The sequence below is a fragment of the Pleuronectes platessa genome, chromosome 13 (assembly GCF_947347685.1).
Source record: "Pleuronectes platessa chromosome 13, fPlePla1.1, whole genome shotgun sequence".
NCBI lineage: Eukaryota > Metazoa > Chordata > Actinopteri > Pleuronectiformes > Pleuronectidae > Pleuronectes > Pleuronectes platessa.
The window spans coordinates 13,049,605-13,074,328 of NC_070638.1; the positions used below are offsets into that span (position 1 = coordinate 13,049,605).

Genomic DNA, 24,724 nt, shown 5'->3' on the forward strand with positions numbered 1-24,724 from the left:
GTTTTAATTCTACAATTACTAATATAACACAGATCAGGGCTAATATGCAGTTATTATCAGTTATTTTATACATGACATCCATGCTAAGTTAATTTAGAAAGGTTAGCATTGCTAACCTTTCTAAATTAAATAAGAAAATGTTTCACGTAATTTTGTGTTATTGCCTCGACACACGCGCACACACACACGCGCACACACACACACACACGCACACACATACACACACTTACTGTATGTCACCCAACTTCTGTCCACACAATGTATTGATTGTTGAATAACTGGCAGCTTAGCACGTCGCCTCACAAGTTGTGTTACTAAGTGTTGAGCAGGATCTCCATTCTTTTTCCCCTTACCTCCTCTGTCTGAAACACAGGTGAACAGAGGGTGAGCCGAGCGTCCACTTATATTTTCCTTTTGTGGAGACACAGAGTCCATGGAGGGAGGAGACCCAGAGGTGTCAGACGGGGATGTGCAGGGATCCACCGTGCTGTGGGAGAGATGCATCCATCAGAGCATCTTCCTGGACCTGAGTGAGGATGAAAGTCTGCACTTCAGTGATTTAGAGGCTTCTTTGGATTTGCATCTCTCCCAGGTAGAGTCTCCCGCCTCAGGGGCCAGCATCCATCTCAGCGGTAAGTCCTGGGGTCACTAGCAAAAATTCCTTTATGTTTGATCTTTTAAACATTTGCTTGCTTTTTACATTCATGCAGCGTTTGTTGTTTTAGATGCCATTACACATGTTCATTGTGTAAACCTTTGTGGTGTATTAAACTAGAAAAATTACGTTTAGTGCGTCATCCTGTCTTTCTAACTGAGAAAAGGAATATCAAGCTGCAGCATTTTACCAACAAACTGTGTCTCTACAACTACAGTGTCTGCTGAGTGACTATACTTATTCATTCATAACACCATCTTTGTTACAATACATGAGCAAAGGTGGGTACTTACCAACGAGCGGACTTTAGGCCTTTATAAGGGGCAGATTCAGATTGAGTCAAATTGAGGGACAGATTATGGAAAAAATGAATCTCAAATAAAATAGTTCATGTGACCTCCTAATTGGCAATTTTTTCGTTGTAAATATCCTTTATTTTGCAGGGAGCGCGTTGTCAGCGCTGGACGGCTCCTCCTCAGAGTCCAGTGTTGAGAGCAGTCCGAGTGAGAGGGTGGTAGAGTTCAAGACCAAGAGCAGTATCTTACATGAGTCTGTCCAAAGACCAAACACTGTGCAAGATGAGCTACCGTTAAAGCAGGGCAATGAGGACCCGGGGCTTGATACCAGTGACGAGGATCAGGAGGACCTGCCTTATGATGGTGACCTTGCTAGCCCCTACTTCAACAAGACAGCGAGCACTGAGGGCGACACCAGCTCCGATGGAAGTGAGACTATTGGTGGAAGTCCTGATGGTCCTGGTCTGCTTGAGTTCTCAACAGCAGATGGAGACGAAACATCTGAACATTTGGTTTCTGGTTCTGATGAACCAGGAACTTTGTCACAAGAGGATGAAGGCACCAAACAGGAAAACTGTGTTGATGCGTCCCAGCATTGCGACGTTGCTCCACCATGCCCGTGTCCTGCAGATATTAACCAGTTGTTGCTGCGACACTTCACCCAGGAAGAGCTGCTGCGGCCGGGTAGGCTGATCGATGCAGAGACCCTGCCGGAGGTGTCCCTATTGGAGAGCACGAGCTGGGCCCCAACACGCAACAGCACTGCAACTAAAAACAACCACACAGAGATCCCTGCACGTGATTCTGAGATCTTCTCTGACAGGACTGATGAAAAGAGTCATACTGCATCACAAAGCTCAAGTTTAGAGAGGAGCATTGATAAATCCAGCAGAGACTCAAACCAGAGCAGTGGAGACAACACTGCCACAGAGGCAGTGGTGCAGGAAAAGTCTGAAGAGGAGGATCGGTTTCAGAGAGCCCCTCTTGTGCGCACCAGGTCCTTCTGTGAGATGAAGTACGGTCAAGGTCAAGTCCACTACCCCCTCCCGGATTTCTCCAAGGTTGCTCCTAAGGTTAAGATCCCCAAAGCTCCAAGTGGCCCTTCCAGGCCTGCTCCTCCCACCCCCAGCCCCATGCACAGAGCTCAGTCCTCTCCAGGGATGTTAGACTTGATCAGCAGAGTCCTGGAGGATTCCGTCCCGCAGCCAGAGAAGGCTTATGTCTTCAAGGATGAGGCGAAACAGTATTCATCAGGGCTGGTGAGAACCCCACATTTTGGGGGTCAATTTTGCTTTTATTTCCTCCTATGACATAATAATAATAATAATACCATTTATGTGAATTCTGTGAACTAACATTTAACTGGGGTCTCATGTCTTTAGGCTGAGTATGATAAATTACTCAACAGATTTGCTGAGGCGGAGAACCTCATTGATCAAATGAGACTAGGAACAAATGTAAGTACAACCTGAAATATCCCAAATAAATTAGAAGTCTATTTTTGATGCAAGTTACCTATTTAATAAACCTTTTTTACGGACTCAGCTTTCCACAGATCTAATGCTTTATTCTGAGTGTGATGATGATCATCAGAGAAACTTAGCTGAGGGAAGCCATCTTGGATCCTTGGCTCCTCATCTTCACCCGTCAGGTACGATGTCTTTGTGTCATCTGATATTATGAAGGATCACCGCTTTGCAGTGAAGTGGTTTCCATAGTGACAAGTGGGGTCAGATGACACTGTTCTTGTTACACAAACGCCTTTACTTTGCTATCGAGCAGGCAAATCAAGGAGCGTAAAATGGACAAACTAATCACACAAACACTTGACTTTTAACATAATATCTGATATGTTAAATGCAATTTGTAATTATTTGAACATTTGAAAATAATGTACACTATATTAGACATGCTTTACTGTCTTTTCTATTTTTTATTTTGCAGAACACTTTGGTCAGAGGCGAGGAACGGTGCCACAGAGCAACACCACAGAGGTGATCGCAGCTTCCCTCAGTCCGCCTGAGGAGGGTCCCAGTGATGGGGCAAGAATGACTGCTGAGCTGAGAGACGTCATCAGCCCGTTCATGCAGAAAGTAAGTTTGAACCTAGTGACAATCTGCCAAAAGAAACACAACATCTAAATCGATTATCGAACCTTCTTCTACCCAGGCGGAAGAGCTAAAAAGGATTGTCAGCAACATGTCGATAAGCATCGAGGAACAGCAAATGGTAAGAACTGCTGACTTAGAATAGAACTCTTTAGAATAAAAATACAACAGAATAGAATACAATAGAAATACTTTATTGCCATTGTATTATGTTATATCGGAAATTATTGCGCCGCTCCACTTGGTGCATATAAAGATATAACACATTTTAATCATATTAGATATCAAATACACACTCAAAAAAAGAACAAGAACCGTTAATATAAAGTGCCAATGATCCTCACACCATGAAGTGCGTAGATTGCACAAAATCGTTCTACAACCACATTATTGCACAATCCACAGAAGTTATTACACAGTTCACCACAGTTGATAAGAACAGGGTTATTAGAGGCAATTTTCATTATGTGTGTTGATTTAGAGTTTGAATGAAAAGGAAAGAAACCGTTCATGAGTCTGGAGGTATATAAGAAACCTGCATTTTAGCACTTTCTTTTAGTAATGGAAGTGTCATGTTTCTGTGTACTTTCCTTTTTGCTTTTACCTACATGTGAATTGTGTCCTCTGTCAGATGTTCAGGAGCATGATGGAGGCTCAGGACCAGCTGGAGAGGAAATACATGAGTACGAGGGACGAGCACAGAGCTCTGGAGATGCAGAACTACATGGGTCTGTCCAGGAACACCGGCACCTTTGACCCAGACAGGTTCAAGAGACGTTACAATCGCCAACATGTAAATGTGTCAGTTTCATGTCCGTGCAGCCATTCATGTGTGCACGTGTGTGTGTGCTCAGGCTGGTGGAGGGGGACATATTCAGGATCGGGATGCACCTCGACGACATTAAGGAGATGATAGACAAAAACTTGTGTGAGCAAATTTCCCCACCCCACTCATCCTCCACTCCCATGCCCATGAAAGACGAGCTGCATGTGAGGCCCGGTTCTGTCTGCATGCTCACCCCCTCACCTCCGCCATCCCTGCACGAGGTAACCAACTCACAGACACACCCATGAAGGCACCAGTACAGTTTCTGCCAGTCTAGGAGCTGAGCTGTTTGAAAAGCTGGTCAGCTCCTCACTTGGTCCACAGTCAAAGGTCTCAATGGATTTTGGACTGATTGCGATGACATTTTGTGCCGACCTCTTTCCTTGGCGTTTGTGCATGTTTGTGTAATTACACCAACCACAAATGGTCTGTGTTGCAGGGTCCATGGGCAGGATTTTCCACTTTGACTTTTGAGATGGAGCCACAGACAGAGGAAGAAGAAGCGAAGGAGGTGGAGGAGAGGAGCAGTGAGAAGAGCGATGGACTGGAGCAAAGCAGGGAGCTCATAACCGCTGACTCTGCACTGAAAAATACTGGATACAACTGTCAATCACGGTAAAAATAAATAAAATTAATGCATAATTTTGTAGTTAATGCCCTATTCATTTTTAATAATATTCTCTTTTCCTCATAGTTGTGATTAATGAATATCTTTAGTTTTTACATTTTAAAAACCCTGAACTATCTGTGAATATTGTAACAATGTGTATCCCATACAATCAAATGAGAGTGTATATCCTGGTTAGGATGCTAATATAATTCACCACTATTGTGCATGTTCCATTGTTATTATTGTTTCCTGCTATAAACGATGTGAGTGGCGCTTGTTTGTGCGTTTGTGCTCAGATAATAGACACGTTCTCAGCCTTCCTGTGGGCAGATCGTGTTTCGGGTACAGGTACAGTGCTGGTGTTAGGTTTCCACCGTGCAGAGGGACCAGTGTGTTTGGAATCGGTGTGAGCAGGTTTTCCTCTCCATCTTGTTTAAGCAGCTCACTGGAGAGACTGGACGTCCAGAGGGATGACGAGGAGGAGGGCGACGAAGAGGAGAGGAGCTCTGTGTTGTCAGAGGGGATAGTTCATGGTAACATCTCAGCACACCTGAGCAGAACCAGCTCAACCTCCATACAGACGGATCGGACACCTGAGAGGTCAGTGTTGTGATGCTAAAGTCTACATGAACGTATCAAAGAGCTAAGTGTGCCTTTAACATTTTTAATACTGCTCTCCTCTGAAAAATAATTTATGGGTCATACAACTAATCTTTCCTGTAATCTGTCACAGAGTTAGTGAGCTACTTTAGGATATGTTTAAGTCTGTGTTTATTTATTTAAAAGGGACAATGTACATTAGACAACATTTGTATTCAGAACAATATGTACCTTTTCCAGATTTAGTCATGCAGATTAGTTTTTCTACTGAAGTCAGTAGAATTAGGATGCATCCACTGCACAAGGAAAAGCTTTCATACTATTATGGAAAACTCCACAGACTGAAAGATGCCTCCACATTTGTATTTTTCAGTAATTAGCTCAAAATGTCCTTGTCTTTATTGTGGCTGCAGACGTTGCACCCCAGATAGTGTCCTTATCCCTGAGGGTGAATGTGATCTGGGTGAAGGTGTGAGTCTGGCCGTGGAGGTCGCCTCTTCCTCTCATGTACCCAAACTCTCAGACACCCACGGCCCCCCGGAGCCTCCTGTCAACTCCCCATGTGCACCACAGGTCAGTCACAGATAACAGTCAGCTTGATTGACAATTGCCTCTTATAGCTCTTCAAGATTTTCAGGGATGCTGCTTGAGTTGCAGCGGTTATTAAGTTATTTAACCTGACGTTGTGTTTTCTGGGGTGCAGCGGCTCGTGAGCCCGGAGACAGACAGTGGATTTGGGAGCTCCTACTTGAATCTGTCAGCCTCTGGATCATTTCAACCAAACCTGCTCATCGCAAGGTAAAAAAAATGGATTCACTGACTGATCCACTTCACATGGGTCCTGGTAGAATAACACTCATTGGATGTGTCAACATCCAGTGTGCCGTCCCATACTGATGGTTTAAGCAGCTCAGACGGTGAGGGCTCCTGCTCCAACCTGCAGACAACCATCCATCCAGCCTCTCTGCATATCCGACAGTGGTCTGGCTCCAACCCCTTGCTCCAAACGCAGTTCTGTGGTGCGGCAGCTGCAGTGGACCTGTGGGTGGAGAGCACCACCACGGAACCTGTAGTCCGGCTAGAGGGTGAGAAAACACTCATCTTGCAAACACAATGTAAAGCTCTGTTTTTGCTTGTTCATACTGATGATGAGTTAAGTACTTCTCCACCACTTACTGAACAGGATCTGACCCAGGCCTGCCTGCGCTCCTCAGTCACTGTGTTTCTGAAATGGATTCAGAGAGAGGCAGCCCAGTGAACTCCTGCTCCTGTAATAGGTCAGTATATCCTCAGAGGCCAGCCGTGGTGGTGGCCGACTGCTTCACTATACTCCAAAGCAGTTGTTTCAACAAGATAACACAGTGAACCTCTCTTTGTGTGTTTAGTGAGGCCATATTGGCCTTGCAGTCAGAGGTGTCCAGGCTGAAGAAGGACCTGGAGGAGGGTTTGGTTCAGCTGCCTCACCTGGCACAGAAGATGGACTATCTCACCTCCAAGTACAGGCAGGGTCGGCAGGAGCGCAGGTCGAAAACCAGAGCCAGGACTCACCTCAGACAGAGCTGTAACAGGTGAACCTGATCCTGGCAGTGAATGAATATAAAGGACAGTATTAGGATGTATTTGTGTTAAGTTAAATTGGTTCACAACCTGGTGAAAAACTTGTATTATACTTTGTCCTTACTCTTACTCTTATACTCCCAGTCCAACAAGAATAGAGGACTGGATTTCTTCAGACATGGATCCCAGCAAGAGCAAAGGTAATCACCGACATGGCCATACACTAAGTCACTCAGAAGAGAGAAAGAGACATAGTAGACCTCTGCTAAGGCCCAACAGTAAATTCAAACTGCACCAAATTATACAGACTCTCTGAAATCAGTTCCATAATTGTGCCTGATTTCTCCCCAGTAAGATTTTTTAATTATTCCACCGGGAAATTGGAGAAAAAAACAAAATTAAATCAATGGAAAATCCCAGCAAGTTCCTTTCTACAAGTGTGTCTCTACATATCAGTGGGCAGATAATTCTGACTATATTCATTCTGGGTTTGATCATCTGCTCCCAGGTACAGACAGTGGGGACACAGCAGGGTCGGACATCATGTTGCAGTTCCACAGTTCGTCTGCAGGGAGCAGAAGAGGCAGCGGTGTGCGCTCTGGGCTTCAGGAGGCGTTACAGTCCAGCAGAGGTCAGGCCTTCAATGATATTTCATTAAAGTACATTCTGCATTTCTTTGTTTATACTTTATTAGAGTATATTCTTTCCAAAGTAAAAAAAACAACAAAAAAAAACACATTTTACTCCTTTAGGGTCAGAGGGAAACTACTCAGTGAAAACTTCTGGTTTGACCAGCTCCATTTTAAAAGGTGGAGCTTCTAACCGTTCTGCCAATCAAAGACCACAGCGTGAGTAACTTTCTCATCTGATGTTCAAAATATCTACATTTAGTTTCTCTGTGATTCAGTGAAATAACATCAATTTGACCATATCAGCTCTATTTGTCTTTAATGGACGAGTGAACCTGAATTACAATGAATGATGAACCAAGAAGCCAAACTCTGAAACAAAATAGACACAAATCATCTTCTTCTGTCATCTGTTATCACTAGAAATATATTGCTGATTAAGAATCATTCATATATTTTTATATATTTGTAGTTTTTCTTGTCAGTTGGGAGAATAGTGTGTCTGTCATGATATTGTAAACAGGGTTGTAAATATGCACAATGTTTTGTATTAGTTGTTTACACACTGTTCTGATTCTCATGTCAGCGGATGTCATGGAGAGTTTCTACTCCAGGAGGAGGTGGTCTCCCCTCTCCTCCCCGGCCCTCCAGAAGCCTCTCCTCCAGGTTAGCTACGGCTCCTCCAGCAGCCTACCTGCCAGGTGAACACACATCTCATGGGCAACACAAACACACCACTCGTTGAAAGGTGACAGATGTGTCATAGTATCTCAATATCTTGTCATCAAACCCAGCTATAAGCTGAGGGAGCTGCCACAGTCCACGTCCCACCACAGGAAACGTTCCACCCAGTCAGACTCAGCTCTCCTGCCCAGCAACGTGTTCTTCCAGCGGACACTGTCCCCGGGGTCAGCGCCCTCAAAGACTATCAGCAGGACAGGCACACGCAGGGGGAGCAAGGTGAGAGCTCTTATCTTTCATCACATGCATGTGTAGAGTTGTTTATAAACAGGAGCATGTGCATGATGAGAGCAGTTATTAGCTGCTGTCCAATCAACATGTTACGTGGCTCGTTTTAAAGTTTGCTGTTGTTTTTCCAGGAGGAGGAGATGAGCAGGACTCTGGACCAGGCTATTGAAGTGGCCCGCAGCATGAAAAGGACCACGGACCGGATGGCCAAGAGACTGTCAGCTGACCTGGGCAAAGCTCAACTCAACAAGAAACTGCACAACACGCAGCCACTAGGGGGCAGGAAACACCCTGCATTCTAACACCTCAGTTTGTACACTAATCTACCAACATCTCTGATAAAGATGTAGAATATGTTTTGTATTGAATGATAAAGAGTTGTCTATCATTTTAATTTATTTAAGGTGCTGTTTGTGTTAAATTGATTGTTTTGTACACAAGTCTAAATTTGTAATAGGCTAAATAAAGTGTTAAATGATATCCTCACATGCATTTTGTTAGGGTTTTGGAGTTTTTGTTGATTGACAGCACTTTGTTTATTATCCCCACCTAAGAGGTTGTTTTCACCACTGTCTGTTTGTTTGGTTATCCGTTGGTTTGTCTGTAAGCATCTTTCCACCATACTTGGAAGGAGGTAAGATAATGTTCCCATGACTGAAAACGCAAAAGGAGGAAAATGGTCACATTTGTGATCTTTGTGGGTCAAGATGTCACTCAGCAGATGAAATAATATTCATAAGCTCTGTCTGTAGCCAATGTTTCAAGTCAGTGCACCTGTCTCACCTACCTCTTGTTGTCTTCTTCCTCCAAAGTCTTAGCAATCCGATACCCACACCAGCCACAGGGCAAAGAGACAACGTTAAATCAAATCTCAGTCGGATTGGTATTATTGTGTTTCAGGAAAAACCCTGTCCGTCTTTATTTCAAATGAGTATCAACTTTTTTCCTTGAAGCTAATGTGCTCACTCGATGTCTCTAATGTCCGTTCCTGCTGGCCTGTGGGTGCTCGCACCACAGTGTCTTCTTACCGAGTTTCTGTACGTTGGCTTTATGGCCCGGCTCCTGTCGCCATCGCGGCTCCGCTGCAGCCGGGCTGTGCTCAGGTTTTTGTTGTTGGGTATTGGGTTTCTCTGTTGTTCTGAAGAGGGGGTATCAGGAGAGGAGATGTGTCCAAACAACATTCCTGCGCCGTCCAGTCCGATTGTTCAGGGAGCAGGGGACCTTCTTCTCAGTGTTTCCTAACCTGTGGATCACCAACATGACTCACTAGTCACAGTGACTCCTCAACCAGCTGTTTACCTGTTCAACCCTAATGTCGAGTCACTCCCACAGATCAGACCATCCCATCAGGGACTGATGTTGAATGTATGATGAAGCACTTTTACTTGACAAGGTTGTGGAGCATTACTGATGGATTTATCTCAAAGGTCCACTGTTGTTGAAAAGCAAATCTTCAGCAGCACCAATCAGGATATGAGTGTCTGTTATCAGTCATTGTTGTGTAACTGTACTACACACCAAAAACTGACTCTCAAAAGTAAGGCCTTAATGGTCCGCTGGGGGTTTGCATATGATGTGTGTGTGTATTTATGTATGTGTACACATTTGTGTTACCCTTTAAGGACCTTTTCCGTCATTAACATTGACCTATTCAAAACCCGTTCCAATGAACTCAATTTCTGAGTTCACCTGCATGAGGTTAGGAGTAAGATGTGAATCTGTGATAGGATTTGGTTCAGTATCTGTGAAGATTCTCACTCATCCATGTCATGGTAACTTCAGGAGTTTACACAGTACTTTACATAGGCAACTTGACTTGCTTGTGTTTCGTGAAGATGTTTCACTTTTTATATTATAAAAAGCGTCAGCTAAATTGGATTAAACAATCCCAAAGAGTTGATATTTTACTTTGTTCAATTGACTTACATTTCTCCAGCGAAGGTTCTCTCATAATAAAGAGCATTTATCCAATTCAGCACTACTCAGTCCATTGTTTAGTTCTGTAATGGGAGTGTACATTTTTTCTGGTTTTCCATATTGTGATTTTACTGTTTCTACTTCTCTGTGGATGACTTCAGTATACAGAGTGGATATGTTGCTGTCTGTGCCTGATCAGAGGTCAATCACAGAGTGTTCTATGTTGTATGTTGTAACCCTAACCGCTTCTTAAGACGTTTGCTTTGAATTGAGTCTGGTACAAAAAAGTAAAAGACAAAAACTCAAAATGCAGGATGTCACTGATATTCCCACCTATCAGAGCTGGAGGGTAGATCCTGTTTGTGAATGTTTCTGTTTGGGAGTTTCTGTCTGATTTCAAGGGACTTCACCATTTTATGCAAAGTGAACATTTGTAGAAAAGCTCCACTTTTGGATGAATAACTTTTGGGGAGTAGAAAACAGAGGCATCTGAAATGGAGAAGAGTAGAAGAGCAGTTGTTTTCTATTTTGACCTTGTTGGTCTGTAGAAGTAACTCTGGTCTTATAAAATAAGACTGACTCACAATCACATAAAGTCCCTGTACAGAGTAACAGTAACTTTACATAGCTAGATTAGTGTCTAAGGAAAAAACTGATTATATGCACATTTTCTAAATTGAACAAAGACAATGGAAACATATTCGAACTAAACACAATTAATTATAATGTTTATGTTCCTAGTGTGACATGATACATTTCAATTAATGAGTTTCTCTTCATCGAGGAGAGTTTTTCTTGCACGTTCTCCATCATTTAATCAGGACTGTTTCAGTGCGAGCAGAGAGGCCCTGCTCACATTCACCACACTGGTTATCTGCTGGTCACTGATCAGCTCCTCTAAAGCCCCTCAGGGTGCGTGTGCCTTCTCAAGAGCATCTCAGGTGTTCATGAATTTAGAAGTGAGATAACCAGAAGCCTGTGATGTGGTAGTGATCGGTGACTTCAGTAGAGAAATAGACAAGAGACAGTTGATAAACCTTTTTCTTTATCAATCGAATAAAGGCATTTTAATTTATTTTATATCATCAATGTTGTTCATGTTGCTTAAGAACACATAGTGGTCAATTTTAGACATTAATCTGCAGCCATATCAGTGATGGTGATGTCATTTAAAGCCTAAGGAACATTTTTATTCCATACACAAACTTAATTTGGGGTTAATGATTGCTCTTTTAACTGATACAAACATTTCCATCTTTTATTCTGTATTGAATTACACTGGAGCATTATCTACTGCACTGTACAAAACATTAGAACAGGTTATTTTGGAAATGTGACACCTTAGCTTTTTGATGATTATCGCATGCGTGTGAAGTCAAATTTGTCTTTCTCCTTTTGGCCTTTATTCACAAAAGAGTTAGTCCCAAGCCAGTCCTCAGGGATCCTCCCAGCAATCTTCATAATACACACCTGACGCACACAACGGGCCACTGGGGAATAGAGAGACTACTATTCAAAACGTATACCTTTCAGCGGGTCGGCTTAGAAGTTGGCTCTGTCCCTTTAACTCCAATTATGTGCACATACAGTGTACATTCTGTACTTCTATAGAACATTTTTCCCATAGGCATATATACAAACTAAACGTGTACTCATGTTTTGTGGTTACATAAGGCTGCATGTTTCTCTTATTTAGTTTTCATTCTTATGGTTTTATATTTCCGAAAGAATCAGGGTTTTGCAGAAGAAGCATTCACATTCTTTACTCCAAAGAATTCTTCCACTCTGTCATTTTACAGCCAATCCAAAAGGATTTCTAAACATATGTAGGAAGACCTCACCCCCTCAGCTCAGTCACTCAGCATCAACACATGAGGCTATACATGATTTACCCTGACATCTGAAAAGTAACTAAAGCTGTCAGACAAATGAAATGTAAAAAATGTATACATTTATTTCTGAGGTGTAGTGGAATAGAAGAAGACAGTTGGATAAATGGCAATACTAATGTAAAATGAAGTACAGTTCTTGATTAAATGTACTTAGTTCCTATCCACCACTGGGGTTTTGTTTGCACACTAGGGTCCTACACCATCAACTGAAAATGCTTTTCTTTAATGAGAACCGACAGAATATCTATATTTATATTTCACATTACCTTAGAGGTGTTTCTGGTATACGTTTCATTAGGTAATAAAAAATGAGGTCAAAAGTGGTTTCGCCTACAACACAATATCATGGACATAAAAACCAGGAGAAATCAAATATTGTTTTGGTGAAACTTTAAACGCTTTGAATGCCAGCAGCAGAAACAGGTCATCACTTGTATAATGTGATATTTCTATGTAAGGTGATGAGATGGCATAGTCTAATGAGACGTTAAAAACAAAAGACTTAAGAAAACAAACACTATTTTCGCTACTTTCTATATTTAAAAGTTAAAAAGTGTATTTTTCTTTCAATCTGTACCCTCGTCTATCACAGGTGAGCTTCCTCCTCTCACTCTCATACGCCACTCATACACCCCCCGAGGGGAGGAGTTACAGCCTTTGGGCTCTTTGGTATTTGCTGAAACAATAAAGGACCTGTCGTTTCATCTGAGTGAGGGAGGGCGAGAGAGAGAGAGAGAGAGAGAGAGAGAGAGAGATAGGGGGAAAAAAATCGAATTATAATATCAAGCTCGAGCTGCTTCCCTGAAGTCATTTTGAGAAACAGCATCACACCTCTCGCCTCCAGGCAGTGGACCAACAGAGAGAAAGGCTGAAGGCATGGGAGCAACTCAGATAATGATGCTGAAACTTTTACTTTTATTGACCGTTACAGAGGTAAGAGGACATTTATTTTCTATGGAGCAACAAAATACCTCAGAAAGCAACTTAAATATCAACAGTGCACACCAGATATTCCTGTTTTTAACATTGTCCACTTTGTATACATCGAGATAGAGAGTAGTGAATAGCTGCAGGACTTTTCAAACGCATGAACACTGGCTCTTTTGAGTGTCACTGCTTTCAACAAGTGCGTGTGGCCTACCCAACTGTAGCTGAATAGACAAATTCATCCCTACCTGAAAGAAATACCTGCACCGACCGGCCCTGAAATCTGTGTTGAGTGAAAGTAATGTGCAGCCGGCTGCCTCTCATGCTGCGAGAACATGATCCAGGTCATAATTAGGACGTAATGTGAAATACCAACAGCCTGCGGCTAGCCCTGGAATGATGTCTTTGTCTCGAAACATCTCTCTGTATCCTGCCATTTGTCATCGGGTTATTTCGTCTTTTCATGCAATAATTTGACATGTTTCGTCTTTTTCAGATTTGTGCAGCTGAAAATGGTAAATCATCTTATTTTTACACTTTCTTTAAAATACTTTGAGAGAACCCCAAGGTTGGATAATGTATCCCTTAATTATTCAAATACAAACTGCTATTAACCCCCCCCCCCCCCCCCCCCAAAAAAAAAATATATATAAGTATTTTGTAATATGTCCTAACATTGTTCTCTTCTCTTATCCCCTTTAGACATGACATTGTCAGTGTTTGCGGTCACGTCTAAGACCATGACAGTGCAGTGGAGCGGGCCGCCTGGTGCCAGCTCCTACAAGATCACGGCGACCCCCAAGAACTCCTCGAAATACCCTGTCTTCGCTCAGTTCAGTGGTTACTTTGTGATGGGCTCTATCAACTCCCTGTCCCCAAACACGCTGTACACTGTGCAGATAGAGGCCATGGACAATGCTCTCAATGTCCTCAGCAGCGCATCGACTGAGGAGACAACAGGTCAGTAACTACAAGAAGGAGGTGATTTAGATTCAGGTACTTTTATTATACTTACAAACAGAAATGTGAATACGTACTGCTTAATATAGCAGTGGAAGTATTCAAATCCTCTACACGACTAAAAGTAACAATGCTACAATGAAAAAAGTATTACTGAAACAAATGTACCCCATAGTATTATTAGCTATATGTACATACAGTTCAAAGAAGGGTCTATATCTATATCGCTGACATAGACCAGTTAATTGTATCTGCGTTTTTGTAACACGATCATAACATATTAAGATCATCAATTAATAATCGATTTTCATGACATACCAACCATTCTGTAGCTCCACTGATACAGACCTGCTGCATTTCTCTGTATAACCTAAAAAACTCCTGATTTATAGAATATTCCCATTATTTGCATTTAAAATAAACATGTTAGAGTAAAAACTACAATATAACATTTCCTTAAATGTATTACAAAAGAAATATAAAGTTGTATAAAAAGAAAATAACTTTACTATTTTATTAGACACATAAATACTTTACTCAATGTATATTTACTTCAAACCAAGACCGTAAATGTACTTAGTTACATGCTACGTGAGCATTTATCATACATTATATATATTGAGAAAATACAAAGACAATCCTAAAAGTATTCTGACCCGACTTTATCAATAACTGTAATATTAAAAATGCTTTTGTTTGGTTGACAATCGAACTATATAACAGATTTTTTCCCCTCCAGCTCCCGAGGTGCCCACCATCACACAGGCCTACTCCAAACACAGCGACAGCATCACCGTCGAGTTCACAGAGGTCCCCGGGGCAACCAACTACATCTTGAGGGCAGAGTCAGGTGACTTCTTCTTCGAGACCAAGGTGAACAGCACCCCCGGCACCATGATGTCTCTCCAGCCCCTCACCAACTACATGATAAGCGTCATGTCCGTCAACTCGGGTGGGAGGAGCCAGCCCTCGAATGACTTCGAGGCCAAGACAGGTACGGATGAAAAGCTTATTTGAGATGGTAATCAGTGTGTGGAGAGTGAAACGCAGCCTATCTGTTGTTGCTGCTGGACAATAGATTGTTATTTGTCTCCGCCGGCCCTAGCGGCATGTCATTTCATGCCCATTGTCACACAGTCTCTGCTCTTTGCAGCCAACTCAGGAGGGTGGAAACTGTATCCACAGCTCTGCACCATACTGTTCTTATGATATGAAAAGATAAACCATGAGAACTAGGTTGTCTCCCGCCCTGGAGAAGAAATGAATGTAACATAATCACATGGATTTCTTTTCTTATTTTACACCTATTTAAAAAAAATGGGAGACAGAGCACAGAAGTAGGAAATGTGTTTCTCCAATTTGATCTTCCACTCCTCATTAGTCCTTGTTTGTCTTTGCCTGTAGTGGGGATCGCACCACAGTTGAACACCACCTCCCCGACCAACGACACCATCCTTGTGTATTGGCCCGCGGTTCAGCAAGCCGTCCTCTACACACTCTGCATTATCCGAGAGGGTTCCAGCACCCGCACTAAAGTCAACACCACCGACACCATGGTGACCTTCGATGGTCTTGAAGCAGGGACTATGTACTGTATCAAGGGCACAGCCTGGGACGCTGATGGTCGCACTGGAGACGACCTCACTGTCTGCCAGATCACACGTAAGCCTGATAAGAGATAAATTGAAAACCTACACTAAAACCCAATAGGTACGTTTTGTGGTGGAATCATTTCTTATGGGTTTTTCACTTTCAGGTCCACCAAGCCCAGATGTGGCCTTTGTCCAGTTGACTCAAGGTCGGTCCCTTGGGCTCGCTGTGTACTGGGTGCCAGTGCAGGGAGCAGAGACCTACGTAGCCCTTACCTCTGATGGAGAAAACTGTACCTCAACAGCTAACAGCTACTGTTTCATTGTAAATGTGGAGTGTGGCCAGAACCACTCTCTTACTGTCACAGCCAGCAACGAAGCCGGTTCCAGCAGCCCCTCAAACCCAGCTGAATATCTGACATGTGGGTATTTCACATACAACAATGGCAACATAAATTATATTACGTACACATATTTTTAAATCCTGAACATAACCAGAAATTGTTTTATTGTGTTTTATTCACACTTTTTGCTCAGATGAACCAGTAGGTAACCATTGGCCGCAGCTAAGCTAGCTCTTCCCCCCTTATTTTAGTCTGTATGCTAAGCTAACCATCTCCTTGTAGTTGTATACTTGCCACACAACATGAAACTGGTACTTTTCAAATCTTAGAGCATGAATAACCTTTAAAAAGCGATGTCCAATTTCTTCCCTGAACCTCCATCCCTCTTTCTCTTCCAGACCCATGTCCTCCAGAGAACATCTGGGTGGAGGAGCCTGAGGCAGGCAACTGCTCGCTGGTGTGGGATGAGGTGCAGCTGGTGGAGTACTACATAGCTTTCATAAAGAGGGATGATGGGACAGAGAATTCGTGCAACACCACTGCAACCACCTGCCAGTTTTTCTGCATGTGTGGCCACACCTACCTGACCACCGTCTTCCCCTACAACCAGGCTGGCTCCAGCCCTGCCTCACAGGTCCACAACTACACCACCAGTAGGACCACCACACAGAAGCACCCACATGCATTATCACCAACTAACACATGTCTTTGTTTTTAAGACAAAGTTAATTACAACTGGTTTTGTATTTTCAGCTCATTAACTTAACCTCAACAGCAGAACATCGTTTTGTAACATAAGAAAAAGCCCCAAATCCAAATCATCCTGTTTGTTGTCCTCCTGGTTTGTTTATCTGACGTCATTGCCTCTGACTCTTCTGATAGTACAAGCCCAAAACATTCACTACATTAGGAGGAACACAGTTTGCGGTGGGATCACACTTCAAACTATGCTTACATGAAGTGAAACAATGGCGGTGTGGAAGATGCAAGAAAAGATATAAAAATAAGATATAAAGATATATTCACAGAGTAATATTATCATTCTCACCAATTTGTTGTATTTTTCTTCCCACCCCATCGCCCCAGTTCCTTGTTGTCCACAGAATGTCACCGTACAGCTGGTTTCCACGGAAACCCTGGAGGTCATGTGGTCCCCGGTCAATGGGGCCGAGCTCTACGAGACAACAGCACAACAGACCAACGACGTTGTGCACTGTAACGACACAGCGCCAGTGTGCGCCCTGTCTGACCTGAGGTGCAACACAGCTTACTCTGTGACAGTCATGCCTTGCAGCGAGTCTCGAGGATGCAACCGCACCTGCACAGCACACACACACGAGACAGGTATGACTAGACTGATATAAAACACATTAGGTGAGATGTAGAGTGAATAAATACACACCTGTTTGCATACTCACCCAAATAAATACTGTGTTAAAGGAATAGTTTCAAATGTTGTTAAAATCTCTCTGCTTGGTTTCTTGCCAAGAACTAGACCAGTTACATCTAACGTCTATAAAATAAAATGTGAATAAAGATGAAGGACCCTTTAACACTTTGGCTTCACTTTTGGGGAATTAACAGTCATGTCGTCCATCTTTATTTACAGTCTGTAGTCTGTAGACCAAATATGAAGGTAGAGATGCTATTATAGACGGATATGAGTTAAGAGATTTCATTGTGACTTCCCTTTCTCTTTGTGTATGTTTCAACAGCTCCGTGCTCTCCAGAGATCCTGAATATGACACAGACAAACAACGCCACGTACAGAGTCCACATCACCACCCCCAACACACCCAACACAAATTCCCAAATCACTGCCACTGGACGCTATGACACACACACTTGCCAAACAAGAAACAGCTCATGTGAGCTCACACAGCTGCCCTGCGGCTCGATCTATGACGTCACAGCAGTGGCCACCACAGCTGTAGGACGAAGTTTACCCGGATACAGTAAATCTTTGGAGACAGGTATGACAGTATGGTTGGTTAACACCCGGATTATTGTTAAGTCAAATCAATTCTATTACAGTAAATAGTTTAAAACACGTATGTCTGAAGGAGCCCTGTTCTGAATTATTTGAGGTAATTAGATTTTATTTGAGTCCCCCTCACTATCCAAGTAACTATTTACGCAGATGCACAACGATATTGATTATCTTTCTATACTCCTCTGCCCAAGGTCCGTGCTGTCCAGCGTTTGTGAATGTGACCCAGGTCACACAGGCGATGACCAACGTGACATGGTCGCCTGGCCATGGAGCTCGCTCCTATATCACCTCACTGACATCCTCGAAAGGACACGCTAAATGCCACACCATGGACACCCACTGCCTGATGGGATGCATCACCTGTAGCACCAACTACAGCGTCCACCTGGAAGCCATCAGCAGCACAGGACACAAGTCAGAGTGCCAGTATCGTGGATTCTCATCTAGTGAGGACAAAGACATACTTTGACATTGGATGTAATAATATTGAGTATTGGATTTATATGGCACCTTTCAAAGTAGCAAAAGTCAATTTACAGAAATAAGAAAACAAATAAAGTAATTAATCAAATGAAATGAAATGGAAAAAAAAATAATAGTAAAAATAACAGTAATAATCGCAATGCTTCCTGGAAATACGAGGTGATTAGCCTTTTAAGGAGTTAGAGATTGGATCTATACCAGAAAAATGTCATATTGTGGGGGTGATGTATAGTGGTGGAAGAGGTCACAAAGGTACTGGGGGCATAGAAAGTTGTATTGGTGAATAAGAACATTTTGTAGGATGCAGAACTTGACCAGAAGCCAGTCAAGCTGGATTAACTCATAAAACACGATCGGAACTCCAACACAATTTTTTGATTGCTTAAAACACCATTCACTTTTTTGTAGGTCCCTGCTGTCCATCGGGCATCAAGCTATATCGCACGGCCAACAACTCTCTCAGAGTGCACTGGCGCTCTTCTGGCTCTCAGATCCACAACCACAGTGTAGAGTTGTACGGGACAGGAGCTAACTACACCTGCGTCGCAGCGGCTGGTCGAACACATTGTGACATCCAGGAGGATTCGTGTGGGGATGTCTATACAGTAGTGGTGGCACCAGTGACCCAGAACAGGATCAAAGTCCAATTCTGTCAGCCCAGGAAATACTCGGGTAGGTCATATTGTAGACTCCAATATGATTAATTACACAAGTCTTCTTATAATTTGTGTTTGATTATGTGTTCAATTTTTTTCACTTTCTCAGTTCCCTGCCCAGGAAGTAATGCTGGTATGGCTGAGTATCCTCATCACCTTTGTTATCTGTAGTTAAAGGAACAGTCTGGCATTTTGGTTTTTACACTTGTTTACTTTTTTGCTAAAAGTTACATGAGGATTTATGGATGGGAGAGGATGGCAGAATTGGCAGGTCATCAAGGGGGATGCTCTTTTTCTCTAATTACCTCACTAACATTTGTATTTTTATGTCATGTCCCTTCATGTGACCAAATGTTAATTGGTGAGTAATGTAAACCTTAAATTAGGAAGTAGAGAGTCAGATCAATGCGCCATCATTCTTCGATGTCTTTATTATATTGTGGTTATCCAGTTGAAAGTTGCTCTTTTTTTTCAAGTTTTAGGGATCCCCCTCTCGTCCATCTACAAATTGCGCACTGTCTTTGGGGGGAGTATTGTGCCACCTAATTTCTAGGACTGGCAAAGTCACTTTATTAGATAATAACTTTTGGAAAGAGCCCGGCTGCTTCCCAATCTCCTGAAAACTCAATCTTCTGGAGCACTCAGGAAAAAAAACTAATGAGCACATTTCCCAGATGCTAAACTGTTCCTTTAAAGTCTAATCAGATTATGAGCAGTTTAAATTTAGCTGCTGCACTCATCTCTCATCTCTTTCTTTCTCTCTTAAGGAATCTCTCGTGGAAGACGGAGCCTGGATTAAATGTCGTAAGTTTCTGTGTGACTCATCTCCATCCTGATATCAGACCGTGCTGTCCTCAGACCACATGAAAACAGAGTTATGAAACATGCTGAGACAATCCGCATACTTCTCTTTACATCACACCGTTGATTGACTGTGAGCATATGTGAAGTAAAGTGATGAAGGCTTTGTTCACAGTACTAGTCCATTGTACTTTGAAGGGTAAAGTGTGACAGCATCACCAGTATCCATAAATTGTCTCTATCTATAGGGCACTGGTATAACAATAGTCGTGAATGAGAGAGCAGATAGACGGGTAGCACAGGCGAGGCTGATCTCTGTCTGTCTTTAAGTCTGGGACATCACGTGTATTTTTACACCGACGTACATGTCTTGTCTAAAAAACCTGGAAACAAAGAGAAGGGGAACTCAGGTAAATGAAGATGGAGTTTTTGCTGTGGGAACATGACACAATGATGAGTGGTAGTAAGATGATACTTATTTAATAGCAAGTCTGACAAAGCAGCCATTTCTTGAGTGAGATGAATAACAATGGAATCTTATGAGATAACCAGGGTTTCCAAATAGTCCATATTGATTAACTCTCTCTCTCTCTCTCTCTCTCTCTCTCTCTCTCTCTCTCTCTCTCTCTCTCTCTCTCTCTCTCTCTCTCTCTCTCTCTCTCTCGCTCTACAGTGAACACCCACCACCACCACCAACAGACCAGCACGGACACAGGACTGTTTCCTGTGAGAATCTAGTATAACCAGATGAAATATCACTCTTGTTTAGGAAATATCCCGTTTTTGTGTTAATGTTTGTAAGAAAAATTCTCCAACAAACCGTTTCGGCTGAATAAATATGACAAACAAAAGCTGAACGACCGAATTAAAACTTTCCAATTTTATATTTTTGCTGTACAATTCGGACAGTTACCTATTATTAACGAAACTTTATCTAGAAAATAAATGCATCGGAGGCAAAAATGGAAACTTGTCAGTGAGCACCCTCACATGAAATCATGGCAATTATCATTTGAAAGCAAAACTAATTTGAAATAATATTTTAGGACTTCTCCAAGTAGAAGACCTCCGTATGGCTGCTGTTTGACTTATCTGGGCTGTAAAGCAGGTTGTTGACCTGAGAAGAGGGTCACAGTTAGAAGTAGGGCAGCAGGTATCCATCTCTGTGGCCCGGAGTCATGTATGCCAAGTGGATGATATGTCTGATCAGATTGCTGAAGACAGATTCAGTGTTACCTCTGCTTTCATTGGATTTGTTTTCTCTGACTGGACAGACGACAACAATAAAAAACATTGTTTCTGCATTACAGCATCGTGTGCCGTCATTTTATTTCTCTCCTTTACAAGAGGTAGAAATGTTCTGGTGTCTGGGTTTATGGAATACATGATGAGTTGACTATCACTGAGTTGCACAGTATGATAAAAAAAAAACATTAAATATAACTGAACATCTCCAGCTGATTTCATTGTGCATCTTTCTTTAAAGTTCATCTTTAGAGTTAGAAGTAAGAATAAAGTGGAGCAGAATATCACTACTTTTCAATATCATCTCTTCAGTGTTTTATCTTTACCGATTATCATTTTATAATTTCAGATTTATGAAATTTATGATAGTGTTTCTTCAGTTCCTGCACATTTTGCTCTGTTTTGTGCCTTTAGCTTATTGCCAATTAAAAAAAAAAAATTTAAATGTATGCCTCACACATTTATATGCAAAGCACTTTAAACTGCTCAATAATGACGTTATCTTTTATGTGTGAAAACATAAATCCTAAATGGACAATATAAGATGAGGTTTTCGGGTTAAAGATAATATTGATGTTATCACACCGCTGATATTATTATAATATTATGAATAGGGAGGGTATTAAAAGCACTTTATATAATGCACTTTGTATTTTATGGAAAGTGCTATAGAAATAAAGTTAAACAGACTGGTTTATAATTGAAATACAAAAGCTTATCGTAAACACTTTAATATTAACTATGGGCTTCATCCCACTTAAGCTCAATATTAAAGAGTGTACACTGGATACATGTTTCTCATTCTTCGTGATTTATTCAGGTAATATATTTGTTTTGAAAGGAAACACCAGTATCGTTGTATTGTATAACTGTTCACTTGTATCATGGCCCAGACAAGAATGATGGTCAAAAAACAATTCCCAGGCTCAATTTACAAAAAGGTGCTCGTATTCAAGGATCCTTGGCTCCCGCATCGAAGTTACTGGACACCCACAATGGGATGAATAATGCTAAAGTCAAACAAATGCCAGCAGGAAGAGCTCAGAGCCGAGACGGAGGTGTAGACCTATTCTCAACAGCTCTTTTTGTTACACACTGCAACACACAAGAAGCGATCACATTCAGTTTGGTAACACATCACACATAAGCCTCAAATTGGGATACAGCACATACTGTTAGCAGGAAATCCCCATTCACTTAAGCTGGTAAGGAAGTTGTGAGTCCGTTTTTGGTTGCTTTCCATATCCTGTATCTCAACAAAGCATATAAGATTAAACTTTATTGAATTAAATTATACTGTATAAATACAAAAAATTTGAACATTATATGCCAATAATGTATTTAGATTTAATCCCAGGCTTTTCAAAGCAGTCTGACCAAGTTGAACTTGTTTCTCCCTCATAGTATGTGAACCCCAGGGATCAACCACAGGACCATTATTATAATTTTAACACAAACATGGTGTGATATTTAAATTGTATGCCGATGAAGTTTCCACCTTTGACGTGTTTTTAATGTCCAGCTCGACAAAACTAAATCTTTTGTCTTGAAATCTTACAAAATACATTACACATTTTATTGACCTTCTTAGGACAAACCATAGAATCAATCTCTATTTCCAAGTTTTCGCACGACCTTCAGATTGCAATTTATATGAAAAACCTGTTACACAAGTTTTGTATTTTTCAACCAATTACCTTCAACTTTATCCATTTAATTAATATTTATGCTGCATGTTTGTTGAATTTCCAGCGGAGCTGTACTTTCTTGCTGCATTGGAATTCCTTAGCTTTGTGTTTTCAAATAAAAAATAAAACACACTCCATGCAAACCAACCCAGCAATTACACTCAAAAACAGATATCTCCAATTTCCAATCAAATCAAAGTTTATATCATTACAAAACCGATTACAGATGCCAATGGTCAAAACATCACAGAGCTGATGACGAGAGCAAACGCTTTTGTTCCTGTCCCATTTTCACCAGCCAACACATTCCAAAAGCCAGCCATTATAGAATGATGACTAATGAGCATTTCTAAAACAAGATGACATCAATCCAGGAAGGATGTAGTGGAGGGACTTGGGGACTTGAGACTTGGGTCAATTCACCTTTCAGTGATCACATGATCACAAAGGAGATCATGTTGCCTCACAGTTACCAATCCTGTGTTTATACAAGGAAGGCAGAATTATTAAAGAAAAACAGATTTAAGGGAAATCAGTGATGCAATTTCTGTGTGTCTGTGTGTCTTTTTATACTTCAAAGTGACATTGGTCCAGTTCAGACAAAGACTCCAGAGTTATGAGTAAGATAAATAAAATCTTCCAGGGACATGGAAGACGTGCAGTTTGAGCATAATGGGGTGGGGGATTGCCCCCACCTCCACCTAACCAGCCGCATACTTCCTTCTCATGATGACAGGGAGCCCACAGGCATCTACCTGTCCTCTTTCAGGACCTCCTGATTGGTTCCCATGGAGTTGATCTACAGCGGTCAGCCTTTACAGATTTCAGATGAGCTGCTGAGTGCTGAACACACGTCTGGATGTAACTTCCTGAAGCCTTCACACTAACAAAGGATAAGATGTGGACGTTGTGTTCATCAGTCATTCTTTTGTCTGTCATACAGGTAATTGTACATTTTCATTCAGTTCTTTTTGTTGTATCATTATCATGTAATTATTTTGTAATAGTTCTTCATTAATTCACTTTGTCTTTTTTTTTTAGATACAACATGTTTCCGCCACAGGTGAGTCTTTTGATTGATTTCAGAAGCACCATCCCCAATCAGGGACGTGGGATGGGTTATCATTTTTACAGTGAATCAAATATTAGCCCAATGAATTTTCATTTCTTTTTAGTTCTGCTAGTTCAAAGAAAATACTGAAAGTAAAGTAGACAAAGTAAAAGCAGCTGATTGTGGTCAGTTATTCATTCAATTAAGAGTAAACTCTCCTAGTGATCAGTATTTCTAATGAACCAGTATGTGGACATGAGTGATTATGAGATATTCACCTTCAATGTGTTCAGCATCCAGGGGTGGAAGAGTTTGGAGATTTAAATAATTAACAATATGGTTGTAAATGATAACAGCACATGCACATGTCTCATTCGCACGAGAGCAACCAGCTTTCCAGTAGTAGACATCACTGTAATTAGTTTTGACATTCTTCTCTCAAACAGTGATTTTAATGCTCTTTTTGTGCCTTTAGCTTATTGCCTTAAGTTACGTTTACAATTTATGCCTCACACATTTATATGCAAAGCACTTTAAACTGCTCAATAATGACGTTATCTTTTATGTGTAAAAACAATAATCTTAAATGGACAATATAAGATGAGGTTTTCGGGTTAAAGATAATATTGATGTCATCACACCGCTGATATTATTATAATGGTATACTGTTTGTTTTTTTGTGTATTTTTTACACTGTACAGAGTACAGTAAATTAAAATCTCTGCTCTACTGTTTATAAATATATCAAATCGCCTATTAATTTCTTCTTCTTTTTTTCAGGATGTAATATTTTGTCAGTGACGTCTCCGTCAGCATCTACACTGAATGTGATATGGAGCAGCTACCCCGCAGCTTCATTTTACCTGCTGGACTTGAAGGTTGTGAACTCAAGCGATTTCGCCACTGTGGCTGTGATGCAGTCAGCCCC

At 41.6% G+C, this 24,724-nt stretch overlaps 2 protein-coding genes across 2 annotated transcripts; both read left to right on the top strand.

Annotated features, from left to right (window-relative positions):
• Positions 1-433: 433 nt before the first annotated feature.
• On the top strand, positions 434-8,606 carry LOC128454561 (uncharacterized). Its single transcript, XM_053437985.1, has 21 exons — positions 434-632; positions 1,099-2,223; positions 2,332-2,406; positions 2,489-2,602; positions 2,896-3,044; positions 3,121-3,180; positions 3,691-3,824; positions 3,914-4,106; positions 4,325-4,500; positions 4,937-5,095; positions 5,509-5,668; positions 5,799-5,893; positions 5,975-6,180; positions 6,279-6,372; positions 6,481-6,663; positions 6,797-6,852; positions 7,161-7,283; positions 7,405-7,500; positions 7,868-7,982; positions 8,076-8,241; positions 8,382-8,606. The coding sequence occupies exons 1-21, from the start codon at positions 434-436 to the stop codon at positions 8,550-8,552; spliced, it is 3,849 nt and encodes a 1,282-aa protein (XP_053293960.1). The 3' UTR covers positions 8,553-8,606.
• Positions 8,607-12,935: 4,329 nt separating this feature from the next.
• fndc7a (fibronectin type III domain containing 7a) lies at positions 12,936-19,810 on the top strand. Its single transcript, XM_053438654.1, has 13 exons — positions 12,936-12,992; positions 13,483-13,501; positions 13,689-13,946; positions 14,686-14,940; positions 15,351-15,608; positions 15,703-15,957; positions 16,278-16,532; positions 16,966-17,223; positions 17,595-17,852; positions 18,064-18,318; positions 18,764-19,027; positions 19,121-19,144; positions 19,779-19,810. The coding sequence occupies exons 1-13, from the start codon at positions 12,936-12,938 to the stop codon at positions 19,808-19,810; spliced, it is 2,448 nt and encodes an 815-aa protein (XP_053294629.1).
• Positions 19,811-24,724: the final 4,914 nt, after the last annotated feature.

What these genes read in the sequence shown, in the direction of transcription:
- LOC128454561 (XM_053437985.1), top strand. Translation starts at nt 434, where the DNA reads ATGGAGGGAGGAGACCCAGAGGTGTCAGACGGGGATGTGCAGGGATCC. An exon ending in TCAGCCCGTTCATGCAGAAA is followed by an intron (nt 3,045 to 3,120) that starts GTAAGTTTGAAC and finishes TCTTCTACCCAG; the next exon opens with GCGGAAGAGCTAAAAAGGAT. An exon ending in GGATACAACTGTCAATCACG is followed by an intron (nt 4,501 to 4,936) that starts GTAAAAATAAAT and finishes TTGTTTAAGCAG; the next exon opens with CTCACTGGAGAGACTGGACG.
- fndc7a (XM_053438654.1), top strand. Translation starts at nt 12,936, where the DNA reads ATGGGAGCAACTCAGATAATGATGCTGAAACTTTTACTTTTATTGACC. An exon ending in CACTGTCTGCCAGATCACAC is followed by an intron (nt 15,609 to 15,702) that starts GTAAGCCTGATA and finishes TTTCACTTTCAG; the next exon opens with GTCCACCAAGCCCAGATGTG. An exon ending in GGTCCACAACTACACCACCA is followed by an intron (nt 16,533 to 16,965) that starts GTAGGACCACCA and finishes CCATCGCCCCAG; the next exon opens with TTCCTTGTTGTCCACAGAAT.